General features: G+C 39.4%; 1 protein-coding gene across 2 annotated transcripts in view; it reads right to left on the reverse strand.

The window, feature by feature from the left end:
* Positions 1-4,388: 4,388 nt before the first annotated feature.
* Positions 4,389-20,443, reverse strand: part of RPGR (retinitis pigmentosa GTPase regulator) — a 54,584-nt gene continuing 38,529 nt past the window's right edge. The window contains exons 15-18 of one of the 2 annotated variants that reach the window (XM_036305912.1): positions 12,376-12,633; positions 10,709-10,766; positions 8,422-8,513; positions 4,389-5,003 (exon numbers count right to left, since the gene is read on the reverse strand). In XM_036305912.1, coding sequence (XP_036161805.1) covers positions 4,797-5,003; positions 8,422-8,513; positions 10,709-10,766; positions 12,376-12,633 — 615 coding nt within the window. In that variant the 3' untranslated portion in view covers positions 4,389-4,796. The remainder of the gene's footprint in view (positions 5,004-8,421; positions 8,514-10,708; positions 10,767-12,375; positions 12,634-20,443) is intronic. The other variant, XM_036305913.1, reaches the window with a different exon arrangement.

Consider the following 20,443-nt stretch of genomic DNA (forward strand, 5'->3'; position numbering starts at 1 on the left):
GCTAAGAGACCCTATGTCTAAATCTAGCCTAACAATAGGAATGCTCAGAGCCTTCACAAGAATATAAATTAAAATTATTGTTAGAGTATTAAATTTGACAGTAAAATAGTTGTCAAGTTTTCAAATTAATTAAATTTGGCTAACTTGAAATAGATAATTATTCAAAAGGTATTAACCAAAATTTTCATTTCATGGTAAGCTGCTGGAAGACATCTTACCCAAGTATGGTTTTCCTGTTATGATAGGATCCGACAATGGACCAGCCTTTATTTCACAGGTAACGCAGGTAGTAGCCAGGGCTATTGGGGCAAATTGGAAATTCTTATAGGCCCCAGAGTTCAGGGCAGGTAGAAAGGATGAACAGAACTCTAAAGGAGACCCTTACCAAATTAACCATGGAGACTGGTGGGGACTGGGTGGCTCTCCTACCGTATGCCCTTTACCAGGTAAGGAACTTACACCCTGGGCTTTACTCCCTCTGAAATCATGTTTGGCAGGCCACCCCTATCATTCCTAACCCTGCCTGTGACTGTGTTTTGTTTGACTTGTTTTCAATTGTTTGTTAGAATCCTCATGGAGGAGGCCTGGTTGCTGCTCTGCCACAAAGGGAACTGGTGGAAAGGCAGGAGAGTGGAGCGCTGTGGCTGATGGGCAGGGTTAACAAAGGGGCACTCTCCCTGGACATGGAAGCCATCGGGACTTTGAAGTTCTCCAAGAAGAGGAGAAGTCTGACTCAGAGACTGGCCGAAACCTCATTGGGTTAGGAGAACCAGAGGCTGCGTATTGAACTTGTAGACTGCAGTTTGCTGGGCAGAGGTCCAAGCCTAGTGGTATAGGGGTTAAGCTACCTGTGTACAGCAAAACAACTTTCTCCTGTGCCAGAATACATTTTAAGGAAATTGGACAGACTGTGTTTATCTCTAGAAAGAACTGGCCACAGTGCACAGCCCTGACAGTGACTTGCAGAAAACTGTATAATAGCCTCAGGTGATGCCTGCATCTTCATGGACATGGCTCCAGAGAGACGAGGACAATTTTGCCTTATATAGGAGTGTCAGGAATGGACTTTAGTCACCTCCCTAAGATGTTTGTATAGCCCTGCCATATCTCATGTTTAGTAGCAGAGGATTTGGCTGCCTGAAGTGGCCATGTGCCAATATTATGTTTCACTGTATTAATATGTTGTATTAACCTTTGATTCTCTTACAGGTTTAAATGTAGCTGTAGCTGCCAGCAGTTGCTGTAGACCGGTGATGGTCTACAATCCTTGGTAGTTTTTGGGAGTAACTGGCAAGTGTCCAGTCTCCCACACTGAGGGACATTGTTATAGCTATATATTAGCTGTCCTGGAAGGTGGTCAGTTACCATTCTTGTTGTGTTTAAGTTGTTAAAACTGAAATGTTTTCTTTCCCTTCCACCAGACCATTTGTTATAGTTTGTCTCTGCCAGGTAACAAGCCCAGCTCCTTCTGTGCCCAGGACAGCAGGGAGCCTGAGTGGAAGATGACCTCTAACCAAACACACCCGCTGCAGATCACCCTCAGGAGGACAGCGGACCTCGCTGGACCCCTTGTAGTCCTCCTAATGCTGTTGACTTTTGGCCCTTGCATTATTAACAGAGTAGTCCAATTTGTCAAGAAGCATATAGGAGTGGTTCAGTTGATAGTTCTACACGCCCAGTACATGCCACTAGCAATGGTGAAACAGAAATGCAGTCCGTCTCATGATTGAGCCGGAAGTCTCAAGACAAGGGGGGAATGAAAGGGCGAGGGCTACGCCCTCCATCTTGACCCATGGTGAGGGCTACGCCCTCCATCTTACCCCGGATCCTCCATTTTTGGGTAGCAGCCTTAGCCATGTGCTCGGCAAGGAGCTTCTTCCGGGAAGCCCAAGCCTCTGCTAGCCACACCTAGGATTTCTTTAAACTAACCAATGATAATCAAGGGAAGTGCCCACCATAGATACAACCATATCCTGTGTAATAAGACACCGACTTGCGCCTGGCCAATCGGCAGGGCCCACAGTCCTCCCTCCTCCCCTTACTCCAACCCCCCTATAAAACCCCTCTCCCCACAGAGCTCACTCTCTGCTGCTTGCCGCTGAGTCGGTGAGTGTGGTTGGGGAGCCGAGCTAGCTCGAATAAAGACTCTTTGCTTTTGCATCGGGCTCGGCTGACTCCCTGGTGGTCTTTTGGGGATCCTGAAATCTGAGCATAACATGATCTTTTCTCTTTTTTTGAATTCTTAAATATGTTAGCTTAGCTTTTTTGTTTGTGTGAAGCTTAGTGTTCACTAATCTCCTTTTCATTCAATTAGGAAACTTGGGTTTTTAAATTACCCTAATATCTCTAAATGATGATGTGTTTTCTTCATTTTACTCCACCATAACTGTGACTTCTATTTTCTTAGTTTCTGGTATAGTATCTGGCATGTAGGAAGTGTTCAGTATTTCACTGTAAAAGCCAAATATGAAACCAAAATTGGAAAATAAATATAATACAAGCATTCACAGTCCAAGGGAAGATGGCTGGTATGATGTTTTTACAATGATTTTTATAAAAGTATTTATAAAATACTATGAAAAATGACTCAGTGTTGATCCTCAATGAAGCACCTTATTAAAAAGGGTGAATTATTCTGACACCTCTGACAAAACATGGATACTTTGTTTGTTTATGCTTGTCTCATGTTTGCCTCTTCCAAGTGCTTTGACTTAATCCTTCCCTTTCTCCTTTATAATGAGCAGCCAAACGAGTGGTATGGCAAGTAGGCTCTAAGATGACCCCTGTGATCCTTGCCTCCTGGTCTTCACGTCCTTGTGTCATGCCCTCATCTTGAGTGTGAGAGGGGCCTGTGACTTGCTTCTAACAGAACATGTCAAAAGTGATGGGATATCACTTCCATGATTATCTTTCTGACACTTGTCTTGCTATTAGACTCTATTGACTCTTTGATGAAGGAAGCCGCCATATGGAGAAACCCTTCCACAGAGTAAGACTGGTATTCATTTCTATTGCTGCATGACAATTACCATAAACAGTGGATTAAAACTACAGTGTTCATGGGTCAGGAGCCTGGGCACTGATTAACTGGGTCCTCTGCTCAAGGCCTCATAAGACTTCAGCCAGTGCTGTGGTCTCATCTGAGGACTGGGTTTCTCTTCCAGGCTCACTGGTTGGCAGAATTCAGTGCCTTCCAGTTGTAAGATGGAGGCCCTCAGATACTAGAGACTTCTCAATTTTCCCTGGCACATGACTCTCCATATCATGGCAGTTTGCTTCTTCAAAGCCAACAGAAAATCATCTCTACTTCTCTGACTTCTTCCATCTCTGAGCTCTAGAGCCCCTTTTGAAAGGGCTGACCTAATCAGGTCAGGCCTACTTCCTGTTATTTCCCTTTTGCTTAAAGTTAACAGATTAGGAAATTTAATTACATCTGTAAAACCTTCCATATAATGTAACCTAAGTAATAAAGTGATATCTCTCCATAATCCCTCACCCACACTCAAGGGGAAGGGATTATTCAGGGCAAGTATACCAACAAGCAGGAACCTTGGGGCTATCTTAGAATTCTGCCTACCACAACTGGCCTGTCTTAGTCCTATTTGTGAGCTTTATTTCCACTTGGCTCCTATAGTTTAGATTTTGGCAAAGTATTTTTGCAATACTATGCTATTACTATAAGTGGAAGTAGCAAAACATTTTATTAAATTTATCTTTAATAAAATTAGAATTTAACTAAATATTTACACAGAACACTACTTTATAAGATTTTAAAATCACATCTACTCTAAATTAGCACCCTCACAACCCTTGTGAATAAAGCACAAAGATGATGTTTCTTTTTATTTGTTTAACTGGGACAGTGACCACTGTAATTGAAGAAGAAAATGTTCAGAAGCTAGAATGGGGATGATGAATGTAGTTTGCTCCATTAAATAAGCATCATTTGTGAGCATAGAAAAGCAATGTCTCTATTGGTATAGACTTAATAGATTTACCCTTTCTATACCTGTGGCAGAGCACTGTGTGTTAGAGCCAACTGTCAATGCTAGAAACAGCTGAAATAGGAAGACTGGGTATGTTTGGTTCTGCTGTGGTGGGGATCTGTGGTCAAAGACTCTAGATCCACATAATCTGCAATGTCTTCATGCCAAATCGCTTCCCTGAAGAAAGGAGTGGGAGGCAAAGAAATTTCAACACAGTTTCTCTATAAAGATGTACTGTTTACAGTTATACAGAAATTTCCTTAGAGGTAAAAGCATTTTATAGCTTTCAATATTTTAAAATTAGTTTTTTTGCCCCCGTTTTGTCAATTGATAAGTCCAAGTACCCCCAAATTTTATTCATCGTCACCTATTTAAACAGTGTAACTGACCAGATATAGTTTATTAAAATAGTCTCATTAAAAACAATTTTGACAGTTTTTAAAAATTGCAAATACATTAAAAACTGTTATAATAGTTTTTGAGTTTGTAAATATTGCCTTTTGAAATTATAAGATGTAAAACTGTTTAGTTAAAACTGTAAAATTTCTTAATTCAATCTTCACATATAAAAATATATTTTTATGGAACACTGAACAGTTAAGGCCACAACACTTAGAGAGTTTGAGATACACATACTGTGAAATTGCTTGTCAAAATATTATCATAAATAAATATCAAAACTGGTCATACTATTCAAACCAAATAAAACATTAAATTATATCTTCAAGTTTGTTATCAGAAACATTCCTTAAGAAGTCATGTTTTTCAAGTATAAATTACAATGTGCATGGTGACCACACAAATATATATTTAAAGTAGTACACAGGATTTTGACGTCTTCTCAGTATTTGGGGGTGACGTATCCTGATTATTTTGCCCAATGTGGTTCTGTTTGAAATCCATCTTATTGCTTTTAAAAGCTATTTGATCTCCTAATGATTTAATTTCTGGAAGTGGCTCATTATTATTCGGCATACTTTTCATACTCATCAATGACAGTCTTTTAAAAAGGTAAGTCTAGAAAAAACACAAAAAATTCATTTCAGTAAGTGAAATATTCACTTAGTATGGGGGGGGGTGCATAATTTTCAACAAGTCTTAACATTATTTCATCACATCTTTATGGGACACCATATATATATTCTTAGCATTCATAGCCTTTTTTCTTTTACCAATGACAATCATGATTCCTCCTTGAGAAACTAGCTGGAACATGGCAGAGAAAAGGTAGTTGCCAGGAAGGCAAAAATACACAGGCATACTTTTGATAGAAAAATTCTCATCTCAGACTTTTATTTATGGGACTGACAATGAATAAAAAATCTATTGACTTCAAAGTGGCACTGGATCTTTAACCTCTGTATCTGCAGCCTCTAGCCTTGTGCCTGGGACATAAGAGATGCCCAATTAATATATGCTAAGTAAATACAAGAATGAACTAATGCCACAATGAAAATAAATTTTTAATAGTTGAAAAATTTACCGCTTTTTTAATCAGTTTATTAGGGTGGAAGGAAATCAAGCCAATGACACAATTTTCTGAGTGGCTAACTGTGGATCCAAATAATCAGCATTGACTATAGTTTATAAAAGCAATATTTGGTAATTTCTAGATATAACAATCACCTTCCAAAAGATCTCTGCTGTTAATGAAAACCATAGGTGCCAACCTGGCTATCTGCAGCATTTAAAATTATGAAAACAAAATTCAGTGGTGAATTCTGTCTTGTAGAAGAGTGCAATTCTTTCTTTTTCTTTTTTAGATTATCATTAAAGTATTTGTTTAATTAAGAAGAAGGCATACAAAATCTCAAACACATGTTTATTTTGATACTAGAGGCCTGGTGCATGAATTTGTGCATGGGTGGGGTCCGGCTGGCCTACCCCCAATCGGGACTGATCAAGCCTGGCTGGCCGGGGGGAGGGGCCACAGGCAGTTGGTGGGCAGGCCCTACACCTGACTGGAGGGGGAGGGGGACAATCGGGGGGCAGGGCCATCCAGGGGGAGGGGCCGTGGGTGGTTGGCTGGCTAGCCCCGCCCCCTGGTTGGACTCCTGGTTGAACTCCTAGTCAAAGGAACAATTTGCATATTAGTCTTTTATTATATAGGATGTGTTAATGAAATACTTTTCCCAAGTTTTAAAAACAGTTTGGTTTGTTTGGCTTGGATAATGTAAATAGGTGAGAGACACTGTAGATAAAAATATCATGTGAGAATGATTGAAAAAAAATCTCATTCAAATGATTTCCTTTTTAAAAATATGTAGAATAACAGCATATTCCTTAAGTAGGGAATATACTTATTACTTCATGATTGTTTAATATAATTTTCATTATCTTTTGTTTCTTTCTTTTAGCCAAGGAAATGTGTATGTACTGAAATATATTTTTCTACTAGGTATAAATGAGAATTTAAGCAGAATCAAAGTTGAAGACTGAATTCTTCAGTCTGGCACTTGTCCTGGCCTAACCTTACCTTTGTCCCATTCGCTAATGCTGGCACTCGGGCACCTTGCTTGGTCTGTTTCTATAGGTGTGTGCTATTCTGCCTCCCGCACAGCATTCCTTCCCTGGCTTGGGCCTCTCTCTTGTACTGTATATCTAAATTCTGCCACCTACAGGCAATGCTGAAGACTGGACAGCCTGAACAGCCACTGAAATCTGACCATGGATTCTAGAATATGCGTTTTCATTTGGTCAGAGGTATGTTTTCCAATAATCTTTTTTTTTTTTTTTTCTTGGCAGCTTCACTTCACTTTTCTTCTCCTTATGTTTTTATGTCTGCCGGCTCTTTCACTTTTCACCTTCCTCCCTCATATTTAATTTTTTTTCCAGATGCTTTCCCTGAACTCTTATAATTGGAAAAAGTATTCACAGGAATGCTATGAAGCATAGTATACTATCTGTTAAATGTCCTGGTCTACTAGACAGAGCATTTAAAAAGTTCCTAAACCTTGATCAAATGTCCTGATGATACATCTGATATAATTCTAAAGCCACTTCAAAGTGTCCTTTGAGCCAGGTTGCAATTACCTTTTGGGTATAGTAATCCAAATTTATCAAATAATTTTTATAAAGAAAAAAATAGTCATAAATTATTTTTTAGCAAAAGATAACAATATGGGCATCATGGCCAAATAGCATTTGAAATTTCTAAAGTAACTCTGAAAGGAATTTCAGAGTGGCATATACCTCTAAAGCTGGCAAAAGACAGGCTGTTTACTCTAAGTGTGGTTCCTGATTTTTATACCTTCATCCTTTCCTCTTTCTTACTTCCTTATATTTTACAACTCATTGTCAACCAAAAATATTTACTGAGTATTTACCACATACCAGAAACTGTGATAAGTGATGAGGGATGCACTGAAAAACAAGACAGATTATCATTTCTGTCCCTATGGAACTGAAGGCCAGTGGGGAGGGAGGATAGAAACATAAAGCTAATGATATACAAATGACTATGTAATTGCAAATTGTGATGAATGTTAAGAAGGATAAGAAATGTGTTATGTGAGACAATAATAATGGGCTATAATAATTTACATAAGTGCTGCTGGTCATAAAAGGCCTGTATATGGAAATTACATTTAAGCTGAGACCTGAAGGTTGACTAGGAACTAAGAAGGCCTTTCATTTGTCTTGTCTTCCATGTTTTCTCTTCTACCCTGAAATATGGTCTCATAATTAAAGCAAGTTCTGAAAGTGAAAAGAGAAACTTACTTTCAAGGAGAAGAAACATATTCCTTTGACTTTCAGCAACTCCAAAACATAATTAGTCATCTCCTGAGAGACTGAAGTAGCATGTTGTAATGTTTCCTAAACACAACCATCTTTATTTTTTCATTCATCCTATTTCATGGCTTTGCCTTACTCTCTTCTAGACTCTCTTGATTATTATGCACTTATAATTTAAGCAATAAAGTTATTTTACAAATCTTTTTTTGTATGATGAATCCGCATGGATGGAATGACTGAAAAAATATGCTATTAAATTTTGGAAGAACTACCTGACTCATAATCTAAAGTCCAATAAATAAATAAATGTACACGTTAAAAATGTGAAACATCACCTGAAATTCTTCATGTTTCTGGGCATAAAAACTCATATTAAAGAAGTTAAGCCGAAACCGGTTTGGCTCAGTGGATAGAGCTTCGGCCTGCGGACTGAGAGGTCCCAGGTTCGATTCCGGTCAAGGGCATGTACCTGGGTTGCGGGCACATCCCCAGTGGGAGATGTGCAGGAGGCAGCTGATCGATGTTTCTCTCTCATCGATGTTTCTAACTCTCTATCTCTCTCCCTTCCTCTCTGTAAAAGATCAATAAAATATATTTAAAAAAAAAAGAAGTTAAATTATGTGAATCACCATATAAAAAGTAGAAGGAGCAATTCAATACTTTGGTCTTAATATTAAAATGAGAAGTTCATTTCACTTACCTTCTTCGATACTTTCCTATCTTTACTTGGTATGGATTTACTATCCTCCAGGATTTCTGAAGAACTGCTCTTTGCAAGCTCACATATGTTTCCTACAATAGAATATATTTAGAAAAAATTTTCCTAACTAATCAGAAAAAGAAAAGTCCTGATGCTTTCAGTGAAACTCTATCAATCCTGAATTATAGAGTAATAATAAAAGACCATACCACTGGAGTAATGGAAAAGGTCCAAACTGCACATTTCCTGAAAAACTGAGTTAAGGCAAAAAGCCAAGAATGACCTGACCAATGCTGTAAAAGTTTAGAAGGCTACATAGGTAACAGTACATGCTAGGAAAGACTTCTGTAAAATATAAATTATGTTTTAAAAAATTATAATTAAATCCCTTTTACTCAAATGGACATTATTTTTGTGTTCCAAATTAATCCACATGTTATATAGTTAAATAATGATCTTTAAAGGATACTCATGAAGCAATGCATTATTTTAATTTATATTACCAACTATAAATATTATATTCAACTTCTTTTTAACATTTTAGGCTATATGCTAAGAATACTTAGAGATGTTAACTATTTTAACACTAGAGGCCCCGTGCACAAAAATTTGTGCACTTGGGCGGGGGGTCCCTGAGCCTGGCCTGTGTCCTCTCGCAGTCTGGGACCCCTCAGGGGATGACCACCTGCTGGCTTAGTCCCACTCCCCAGGGGATTGGGCCTAAGATGGCAATCAGATATCCCTCTGGCAGCCCGGCAGCCCTCGGGGGATGTCCACTTGCCAGCGGGGAGCAGGCCTAAACTGCAGTCGGACATCCTTAGCGCTGCTGAGGAGGCAGGAGAGGCTCCCACCACCACCGCTGTACTGGCAGCCGTCAGCCTGGCTTGTGGCTGAGCAGGGCTCCCCATGTGAGAGCGCCCTGACCACCAGAGGGCAGCTCCTGCAATGAGCATCTGCCCCCTGGTGGTCAGTGTGTGTCATAGTGATCAGTCATTCCCAGTCCTTCTGCTGAGGGGCTGAGGGCTGTTTTCAGTCTGGTGGGCGACTGAAGCTCCCAGCCTCTCCTTTTTTCTTTTTTTTTCTTTTTTTTATTCTGGGATTAATTTACCTTCTATAGCTGTCACTGGAGCTGAGAGCAGGCTCCAGCTCTGAGGCTGTTGCCGGCTGAAAGCAGGTACCTGGGTTTCTTTAGATTCTATAATTGAAACTCTGTTGCCATCACTGGCTGCTCTAAGCTCTGAGGCCAGGCTGGCTGAAAGCAGGTTTCTGGGGTTTGTTTAGGTTCTATAATTGCAACATTGTTTCATCCGGAGCTCAGAGCTGAGCTGTGGCAGGCGGGGAACGTTGACTTCCTCCATCACTGGAGTAAGCAAGCCTCATGTTCATGTTCACTTCAGCTGCCTGGCTGCCGGCCGCCATCTTGGCTGGCAGTTAATTTGCATATCTTGTTGATTAGCCAATGGGAAGGGTAGCAGAGGTACAGCTAATTACCATGTTTCTCTATTATTACATAGGATTTTTCTTAAAATATTCTAAAACTTTCTAGTCTATCTGCAGAAGTTGGAAGGGAAAAAGTAACAAGGGAACTACTTCTCTGCTAAAGTTCAGATAAAATATCTACCATTACGACAGGTATTTTTAATGAGAACACAGTAAAAAGCACACTGTGATGTGATGGTATGGAAATGTAACATAGGGGTTGTACAGCAAAAACACAGATGATTTGGGTGTAGAAAATGTAGGTCTCCTCTATGCTGTGGCACTTGTTCTCTGACACCAACAGCTAGACCTGGGAAAGGATTCCTCTTAAATGTCTGTGGTAAGATCAAAGACTTAGGTCTGAGACCTGGGGGAAAGCTGGAAGGCTTGCTGTGGCTCTAGGCCAGCCTGGTCATCGGCAATGGAGTCTGGCAGTGCTCACCAGAGATACAAATTGAAATTTGGGGCAAAAGCTTAACTTAAAACTACTGGTTGAAAAGAAAAAAAAAGGTAGTGAAAAGGCTGTCTTAAACCACTTGAAAATGACATATGAGCAGCTAGGAGTAGCATGATTATTTTTGTGTGAAAAAGCTGTGGCGGCTATCAATGAGAACAAATAAGCTCATGTCACATATTTCATAGCTTGTTATGAGTCATGTGACAGTAAAAAGTATAAAATAGAGTATATGTATGTAAACTAATTACTCAATAAAGGCACATATATGCATATATATGTATGTACATATGTATGTATGTTATATATCTAGCTTTTCTAAAAGCATACTTTTGAAGTCAAATGTGCTCACACCTTTTGGATTTTCATTGTATTCAGAAATGGCCGGTTCCTCTTGGTTGTTTTTTTTGTCCTATAAACAATAAAGAAACAATATAATAAAAAACATATTTTTTCTGTGCTAGAAAACCTAGTCTTGCTTTTTAAGTAGGGTTCTAGAGTCGGCCTCTAGCTATTAACACAAATATGTGTCAATTACTTCACTTTGCTGGGCTGTTGCCTCAATGCTGAGTGATTTGCTAAGGTCACTCTTAGCTTAAAATTGTATGATTCAAAAAATATTGTATGATTCAAGAACTCTACTAAAAGAACATTCAGGAATATTAATCGGTATATGATTTAGCTTAGCATCTTACAATGTCAAATTGGAGTTTAATGTGTTCTATGTTGAAGAATTGTAGGGACCACCCTAACTGTAACTCATAAATGCTCCTTATAAACAGAATCCTTCCCTCCCTCTGGGGAAAAGAAAAAAAGCAACAACTAATAAACATTTTTTTTTTTTTCTGAGAGGAAGGAGTCTTGGAAAAAGAAAGAATCAAGAAAGAGAATGACTGCCAGCCTGCCTAGCTCAGTGGTTGAGTGTCAACCTATGAACCAGGAAGTTATGGTTTGATTCCTGGTCAGGGCACATGCCAGGGTTGTGGGCTCAATCCCCAAGGTGGGGCGTGTAGGAGGCAGCCGATTCATGATTCTCTCCCATCATTGATGTTTCTATCTCTCCGTCTCCCTTCCTCTCTGAAATCAATAAAAACATGTTAAAAAAAGAAAGAAAATGACCTCTATACACAATACCATCTTGTAAATAAAAAATACATGCACACAAAACTACAAACAATACATGTTTCACACGTACAGATTCAAATAAAAGGACAAGCATGTTTCAATGATTGTCCATGTTAGGTGAAGGGAAATGGGGCTAAAAAGGGATCAATTTCAATAAAGAGGGAGGAGCTTTGCCCAGACCAATGATAATAGTATTTCATAAATGAGAAAGCATGACTAACTCATTGTTTTGTACAAGAGGTCCAAAAAATGAAAACAAAAATGAATCAATACAGTGTCATTCAATTTGGGTTTCTGAATTAGATATCTTTGAAATTAATCCAGGTTAGTGTTAGCAAATTAATTATTTCAAAACTTCCATTTGTCTCTTAGCAGGGTCATTATTAGGCAAAACTGCCAAATGGAAGAGATGTTTTTGATGTCTCTAGCTCCATCTTTAGGATGGCTTTTTCTTCCTCAGTGATACCTCCTTCTCTTCCTCCCATAAATAATTTCTTCTAGACTGCATCTCTGCAGAACGGATCACACTCTTGTGAACTTTAGTTTGTCCCTATATATGTAAATTAACACATGTATGCAGGCACCCACACGTCCCATTTCTGCCATCAATACAGTGCCCCTAACTTTGTATTTTCATTATTTCAAAGACCCACATCAGTTGATATCCACTCACGCAGGGAACAGAAAACTAGCAAGAAGTATGGAAAGAGAGCTAGAAACAAAGTGTGCCTCATTCATAAATTTGCATGAACAAAGTTATTCATAGAAATAGTTTTGCTCCCAATGGAAGTTGGAATCTGCCTTCTGCAGAGACCAAGGAACCCATATGCTTTCTCTTAGGCAGGATCATAGGATTTAAACACATATCATCATATCTTTTCAATGGTTGTCAATACCTTTTCAATTGAGTTGTCGCTGGTTTCACTCTGGTAACCTGCAGGAACAACTGAATTGTCACTAGTTTCACTGTTGTAACCTGCAGGAACATTTGAATTGACGCTGGTTTCACTGAGGTCATCTGCAGGAACATTTGAATTGTCGCTGATTTCACTGAGGTCATCTGCAGAAACATTTTTATTGTCTCCCACAGATTTCTTCCTGTCTTCCAGATGTTCATTAATTTCCTCTGCCTTGTCTTCTGGAACTGTGCGATTCTATGGCAAAATTGATAATCAAGAAAGAGTTAGGTTTTCTTTAAAAAACAGATATTTATTTTGTAAATCTTGTCATAACTTGTAAATTTTGTCATAACTCATATTATCTCAAAGAACACATGGATATGAGTTCAAATACTTAAGTCAAAGAAATAAATGCTGCATAACCCATGCTGTATATCAAGTTACTATATTAGCAAGCATTTTGTGTCTGTTGCTCTATTTCATTTTTAATGACTAGAATTCCCAAAATTATATTAGCACCTATCTATGAAATGGTTAATATGGAAACTAAATTTGCTACCAGGGCTGTCTCGCTGTCTCTAAAGAATGCTTCTAAAGAAGTTAAAAAGCTTTCTATGACACACACACACACACACACACACACACACACACACACACACATGCTTTCTATCTACTGGCACATTATAACATAATCATATCTATTATGTTTATTTTCCAAAACAGGGATTTACAATCATTTCAAAAGTACAATTCACTTATTCATAAGAGGTAAGTGTAATTACATTCCAGGAAAAAGATAAAGAGACATGAGCAGTTTAAGTGAAAACCAAACTGAGGCAGAACTTATTCTGATTCCTGTCCAACTAATCCAATTTATAAAACAGCCTATGAATTTGATAGACTGAGAATAAATCATGTAATGTTTATTAAGGACAGGCAGAAAATATTAGTTTTATCTTTATTTCTATATTGAGATTTTTTTTTATTTTGCAGTTTCATATTTGGGGTGGAATACTGCTTATTTTTTTTGTCATGAGGAGAATAAGCTCCTTATTGGATTTTTTCTTACGCTTTTCATTTATGCACTTCATTAAAGGTAAAATTACCTCTAAAATACATGAAGCAGTAAGCGATTAATGCCATTCACTTCTTCATAGAACATTTTTACAAAGTTCATCTTGGCCCTATTTGTCTCAGACCATATAGGTCCTTTATATCTCTTCAACACTATCTACCTTCTCGTGGTCAATTTCCTAGCAGCTGTTTGACTAAGGATAAGCCTGATACCTAATAGAGTCTTTAATGGGTGGTTTAAAAACAATGCCTCTAATAATTAAATCATCTTTCTTCTGGCAAAAATAAAAATGTTAGAGAGTTAAGGCTAGGAAGACGATATGTTTATATTTGACGCCTTAGTGACAGATTTAAGTGGAATCCGCAGGCCAGCAGCACTAAGGTTGTGGCCTAAAAGCATTCTCACCAAGGGCAAGCAATCCAGAAGTGAAGCCTTGAGATTTAAAAAAGGGTTTTGGAAGTTACTCTGAGAAGGCTTGACTTGGGTAAATCGAAAGTCATGAGGCAATGCATGCAAGAGGGGAACAGGGTACCAGGGTAGAAATGCTTAGGTTGGGTAGGGTTAACTACAAGGTAGCTACTATTTACCAAGAACTTCTAAGGCTTTCTTTTGTCCTGCATAATTTCCCCTCTGAATGACTTACATATTAGGCCTAGTCAAGTGCACATTATGGATAGGTAAAATGATCAGAGACAGCTTGACTTTGGAAGGGAACACGAAGCAAGATTACTAGATTTAAGACTTTTGTTCATAAACAGATATATTCATAAGTGTATATAAATGAAGGTCAACTAGGAATAACAGTGCTCCTAACAGAATTTCAGACTTAGTCCTACTATATCCCAGAAGGAGCATCAGTGAGCTATGCTCAAGCAAAGTCCTCATTGCTTGCAGAGTTTGGTTAATCTAGCATCTGGGTCAATTCCAATTGTGCTAGTTAACTAAGGCATTAATGTAAGTACAGGATATCATGCTATTATAAAAGAAAACACAGAACTTTACATTATTTTATAAATAAGCAAAAACACTAATTTCTTTAATATTGAACTACAATTTTACTCATTAACTTTATGAAAATCTATGACAATGAAGAACTGTTAGAACTACATCATTTTCTAAGTTTGAAAAAGCTTTCAGAAAATGACATTTGTACTAGAAATCACAACATCAATTGTAACACTTTGCACTTATTAAACACATTTAAAATTATTCAATACACATCTGGACAACTACTTTAAATCACATACAGCACTTACCTTCAAACTGAAACAATTTAGGAGAGATTGGCAGAATACTGTCATTTTATAAAAGAAAAGATAAAGTTTAAATACGTTCTTTCTTTAAAAAAAAAATATATATATATATATATTTCAGTGGGGGGTAGAGATAGAAACATCAATGATGAGATCGGCTGCCTCCTGCAAGCCCCACATTGGGGATCGAGCCCACAACCCAGGCATGTGCCCTGACCAGGAATCAAATCGTGACCTCCTGGTTCATAGGTCAGCACTCAACCGCTGAGCCACACGGGCTGGGCTAAATACATTCTTATCACCAGAACCACATAAGAAGTAAAGAGGTAGTCTTGAGTGGTCAGTGGAAATGCATCTGTGCTGAGATCACAGTAAAGAAGTAAATGGGCCTGGCTCCCACAAAAAGGATCCTTGTTTCATTGGTCAGACAGCATGAATAGCTGAAGCCTTTGGTTTGGCCCAGGGCATTGCTTTTAACATTTCTTATGGGAAATATAAAAAACCAAACATTCTTCTTTCAGTTTCAAACATTGAGTTTCCTTAAGAATATGATCACATTGCATGCTTTAAAACCTAGAGATTGCTATCAGAAGTTAGCCTAGTGGTCACCCTGGGAGGAGGGATAGGAAATTATGGAAGGAGGTTGAAGGGAAACTTCTGGGGAGCCAACACTGTGCTTTTCCTTGATCTGGATGTTAACTATATGGGTGTGTTCAGTTTGTGGAATATAGATTGAGCTACATGATATATTCTTTCTGATGTATGTATAACTTCACAAGAGTTGTTTTAAACTTTAAAAATACTATAAAGCATGAACTTTTAAGCTAATGTCATATAGTATAGAAATTTTTTTCCAAATAGGCTAATAGAGCATACTTTATCTAAGTCGTATCAGGTGGAGAAGTGCATATTTTTTCATCTTAATTTCAAGGTTTCTTTAGGACAAGAAGAGTTAACATGTAAGTTCATGTTTTAATTATACTAGAAATCAATGAAGCAGTAGAGATGGGGAAGAGCATTAAATAAAAGACCTAAGCACTGTTTTCCAAGCCTTTCTCCATAGGTCACAGTCTGAGCAAGACACCTTATTAATGTACTTTACAGTCTCTATCTGTAAAATGAGAAAATGACATTAACAATGAAGCAAAAACATGAGCAAACAGTATTTGTATGTAAATATAAGTGCTTTTGTAAAGGCCCTTCTATAAAGAGTCCTTAGTGTTAACACTTGTTTGCCATAATTTCCCAGATCTTGTCACTAGGAAACAGTTCATTTAAAAGTTCACTCATTTGTTCTACCCTATTGCACACATCCCTTTATTCTCTGCCAGGAGCCCAGCAGACAGAGCAAGGGAAGAGGGCGGCACGCCTGTTAGGAGCAAGCCAGAATGGCAAGGAAGTGGAGGAAAGGCCTCACCTGGGCTGCAGGTCAATGTTGCCATAGGGCACAATGCTCACAGACCCTCAGGTTTCCAACAGAAGTCCACAAAACATTTTTAAATGTAAAATATCCTGATATTTAAAGGTTGGCAACAGAACCACATGCTTATGTATACTAAACAATAAATCTGCAGGTCAGACTGCATCCATGGGTTGCCAAGTATGACTTCCCAATTGTTGGCTTCCAACAACACTACTTTATAAATTCTAAACGTTTCCTTCTTTGTATATACCAATCCCTTATTTCATTCTTAATCAGTATTTTGACCACCAAATACATTACAATTTGGCTTTCATTAGCAGGCTTGCAAAAATAAATGTAATGCTCAGGGTATAGAACATCTTGCTGGTACATAGCTTTATTCTCATTTTCACTTTTACTCTTTATTATTCCCCCGTTCTTTTTCCTTAGAAAACTTATTTTCTTCACCTTAAACAAATGTATGATACATGATTACATTTCATGTGTGAATTATTTTTTAACTATTTTGATAAAAACATTAGGACACAGAAAAATCTATGGTCCCCATAACAGCACCAACATCTAAATTTTAGGTTAACCATGTGACTGCGGTCAGCCTTTCATCATGCTTCAAATGTTGAGGGGCAATATTTGACCCATGTATGGTGTGTAATGGTGGAATTCCACTCTACTCCAAATTTAAGGGTTACCATTATCATAATCCACTTCATTCCCACAGATCTATTTCCATAAGCCAATTTTTAGGAGTTGCTATCCTATATAATAGCCTAATATGAAAATTGTCCCCTTGGGCGGTCCTTCAACCTCTCGCTATGATGTGCACTGATCACCAGGGGGCAGCGCAGAACATGGTGGGCGTCAGTGACGCGGCACTGCGGGCAGCAGTGGAGGTGCTGCTGGCCCCCCGATGAGAGTGGGACCGTGGTGGGATGGTGGAGCAGGTGAGTGGGCGGCACCAGGACAAAGCAGGTGCAAGCTGGGGGCTTGATTGCAGACAGTGAGCAGTGGTGGCGGCGGGGGGGTTGGATGGGGGAGGGCTGCTGCCTGGCTCCCAGGCACTGAGGGAGCCGGGGGGGGGGGGGGGCGGCCCCGCCCCATTGCCCTGCAGGTGGGGTGGTGGAGCAGGTGAGGGGGCAGTGCCAGGTGGGGCTGCGGGGCTGGGGGCACGAGCTGGGGCCCTATCTCTGCAAGCCACCCTGAGGGACCCCACCCATGCATGAATTCATGCACTGGGCCTCTAGTGTTATATCGAAACAAAAGTGAGGTTTCATAGGAAAAAATTCATGCACATCAATCAGTGACTTGGAGATTCAAGAGGTTATGTTGCTTACCCCCAAACATGTTTCATGTGTTAACTAATTATCAAAAGACCCCCTGTTTCCCTTTTTTAAAAGAGGGGAATAAGACTCAGAAAGGTTAAGAAAAAAACTTGTCCAGCCCAGCCAGTGCAGTTCAGTGGTTGACTGCTGCCCTATGAACCAGGAGGTCAGGGTTCGATTGCTGGTCAAGGCACATGCCAGGCTTGCAGGTTTGATTCCCATTAGGGGGCATGCAGGAGGCAGCCGATCCACAATTCTCTCTCATCATTGATGTTTCTATCGCTCTCCCTCTCCTTTCCTCTTGGAAATCAAATATATGTATATATAACTTCTCCAAGTGTCCACAGAGCTAATCAGTGTGAAAGGCTGAGATTTGAACTTAGGCTTACTGGACTCCGGAGCCCATGCTCTTTACCCAACTCTGCTCAAATAAATTGAGGACCATAATGCCTGCCCTCAGAGTCCACCCCCCTCACACACATACACACACACTGATATTTAAAGCATTGCAGAATCTTATGCTGATAGCTCACTTCCATAACATTGTACTCTTATATACCACTGTATGTAGTAATAGCAACTGAACATTTAGGACTGTCTTTTCCCAGAGTACTAAAGGCTCTGGAATATGTATCTCCCTTCCTAAATTGAGAAATATGCCAGTAGCACTCTGTCTGATATTTATTTTTCAAAGTCTAATTCTGATTATATTTCTCTACAAATAGACTTCTTAGAGCTCACTCGTTGCTGGCAATATGGATTCTGCCCGGCCCTCTGCTGGGGCTCTCACAGGCCCTCTCTTTGCAGCCATCACCTCTCCTCTTCCATGGTCTGGGCAGCACCTCTCTTTCCTAGAAAGTGTTCCCACCCCACCTCCTTCTTAGACTTCCCTTTCTCACCTTCCCCTTACCTGCTGAAGTTTCCCTGAATTTTGTTTTCAGTTCTCTTTTCACACTATGAATGCTGCCTCTCATTCAACTCCACAGTTTCAACTACATATATGTGCTGGTGATGCTCAGCAATCTCCCCTGAGCTCCAGACTCAGATGTGCATCTGACTGGGGAACATCTCCTTAAACAACAAGCCCTAAGCAGTCTCCCAAACCTACCCCTGTGTTCTTAGCCTTGGTGAACGGCACTCTTTCCACTTAGTTCTCCAGGCCAGAAACAAGAAAAGTTTGGCCTTTTCCCACCCTCAAAACTACATCACTTTACTAAGCCCTCCAATTCTATCTCTACATCTCTCACAATATATGTCCCAAACTCTCCAGCCCCACTGCCCCAGTCCAACTGCACTTCAGTCTCTGCCTGGTCTACTGTTAACAGCCTCCTAACTGGCACCCCTGCCTCTGGTCCTCTTCCCTTTCAATCCACCCTCTGTATTGCTGCAGAATGATGTTACAAAATACCAAGTGTTAGCCTCTTGCTCTTGTTTAACATCTTTTACAAACACATAAGGCCCTTCACCTCTCTATCTACAACCAAAGGACACTAGGTTGCACTGATAGCAAAACACTCCCATAGCTCCCATCAGCCTGGAAAGCCCTGCTCGCCACACTCCCTTTTCCTGGTTAGGCTTTACTTTTCATGACTCAGTTACCATTTCATCACGGCTCCTTGGAAGCCCTTTTCTAGCCTTTCTCTATGGCAGCTGAAGTACCATTACTAAAGCACTCTATTGTACTTGTAAATTTTCTGGTCAGCCTGTAGAAATAACCAAGAGTTCCTTGAGATCAGGAGCCACACCTTACTCTCTGCATAACCAAGGTACAAAAGCATTTTCTCCTTATTAAGGTATTTAATGTGGGAAAGCCATATATGGGTTTTAAGATCCCATTTTTGCCCTGACCGCTTTGGCTCAGTGCATAGAGCACTGGCCTGTGGACTGAAGGGTCCCAGGTTCGATTCCGGTCAAGGGCATGTACCTTGGTTGCGGGCACATCCCCAGTAGGGAGTGTACAGGAGGCAGCTGAATTGATGTTTCTCTCATCAATGTTTCTAACTCTCTATTCCTCTCCCTTCCTCTCTGTAAAAAAAATTAACAAAATATATATTTTTTAAAAAGATCCCATTTTTATCTTCGGGCAGTCCTGGCTAAGAACATGGGAGCAAAAGTAAACAAATGGACACTGTTAAAACAGCAGTTAAGGCAGAGTCAAGGAACTCCTTTTACCTGGTATTCTTTCAAGAAATCTATACTTACCTAACATTCCTATGGAAAGAAGACCACAGAAGGTTGACTGTAAGCAGCCCTCACTTCTTGAGATATACCTGATTTGGGGAAGCTACTGTTCTATTTTTGGTGCTTGGTATATAAATATTTGTTGAATGAATAATATGCAACAAATACTAAGTTATGTGTCAGGTACTGGGCATATAATATCACATTTACTTTTCACAATGGAAAGAATGAAGGAATTACAGCACCTTCCTCCATGGTAGCATTTTCTTTTTTATATGTGTATAGCAAGTTTATCTCTAAGTGAAATAACAACAGACATTTCAATTGCACTCACCTCAAGAGCGATGTTCATCAGCAGTAGATCCTTTGGTCACACTCCTTTATAGCTTACCTTAAAGTAGTTTTCTTCCAGAGTCAACATTTTAAACTAACTCAATGGATTCTATACACACTACCCACACTTGCCTCAGAAATGATCACTGATAAACTACAGTTAAAAGCTTGATTGACCAGCAGATGGAGAGCATAATGAAGGAACTAGTTATTCCAATTTATTTAACCAAATATGAATTCAGGTCTGAAAATGGCCAGGCCTGTATTTTGACAAGAACACTATGCCACACAAATCATTGATTCTAAAACAGCACAAAAAGATTTTGGACAGGGAAATGTGAAGAAATGGGTAAGAAGTGATAACTAAAAAATTGTTATCTCGATCAGTTCAAATAATGAGGTAGACACCGTTTAGAAATTCTTCACCTCATATTCTGGTCTTTCTCTTCACATTCTTTCTCATTCAAGGAGAATCAAATGT

Source organism: Myotis myotis, unplaced genomic scaffold (assembly GCF_014108235.1).
Source record: "Myotis myotis isolate mMyoMyo1 unplaced genomic scaffold, mMyoMyo1.p scaffold_m19_p_4, whole genome shotgun sequence".
NCBI classification, from domain to species: domain Eukaryota; kingdom Metazoa; phylum Chordata; class Mammalia; order Chiroptera; family Vespertilionidae; genus Myotis; species Myotis myotis.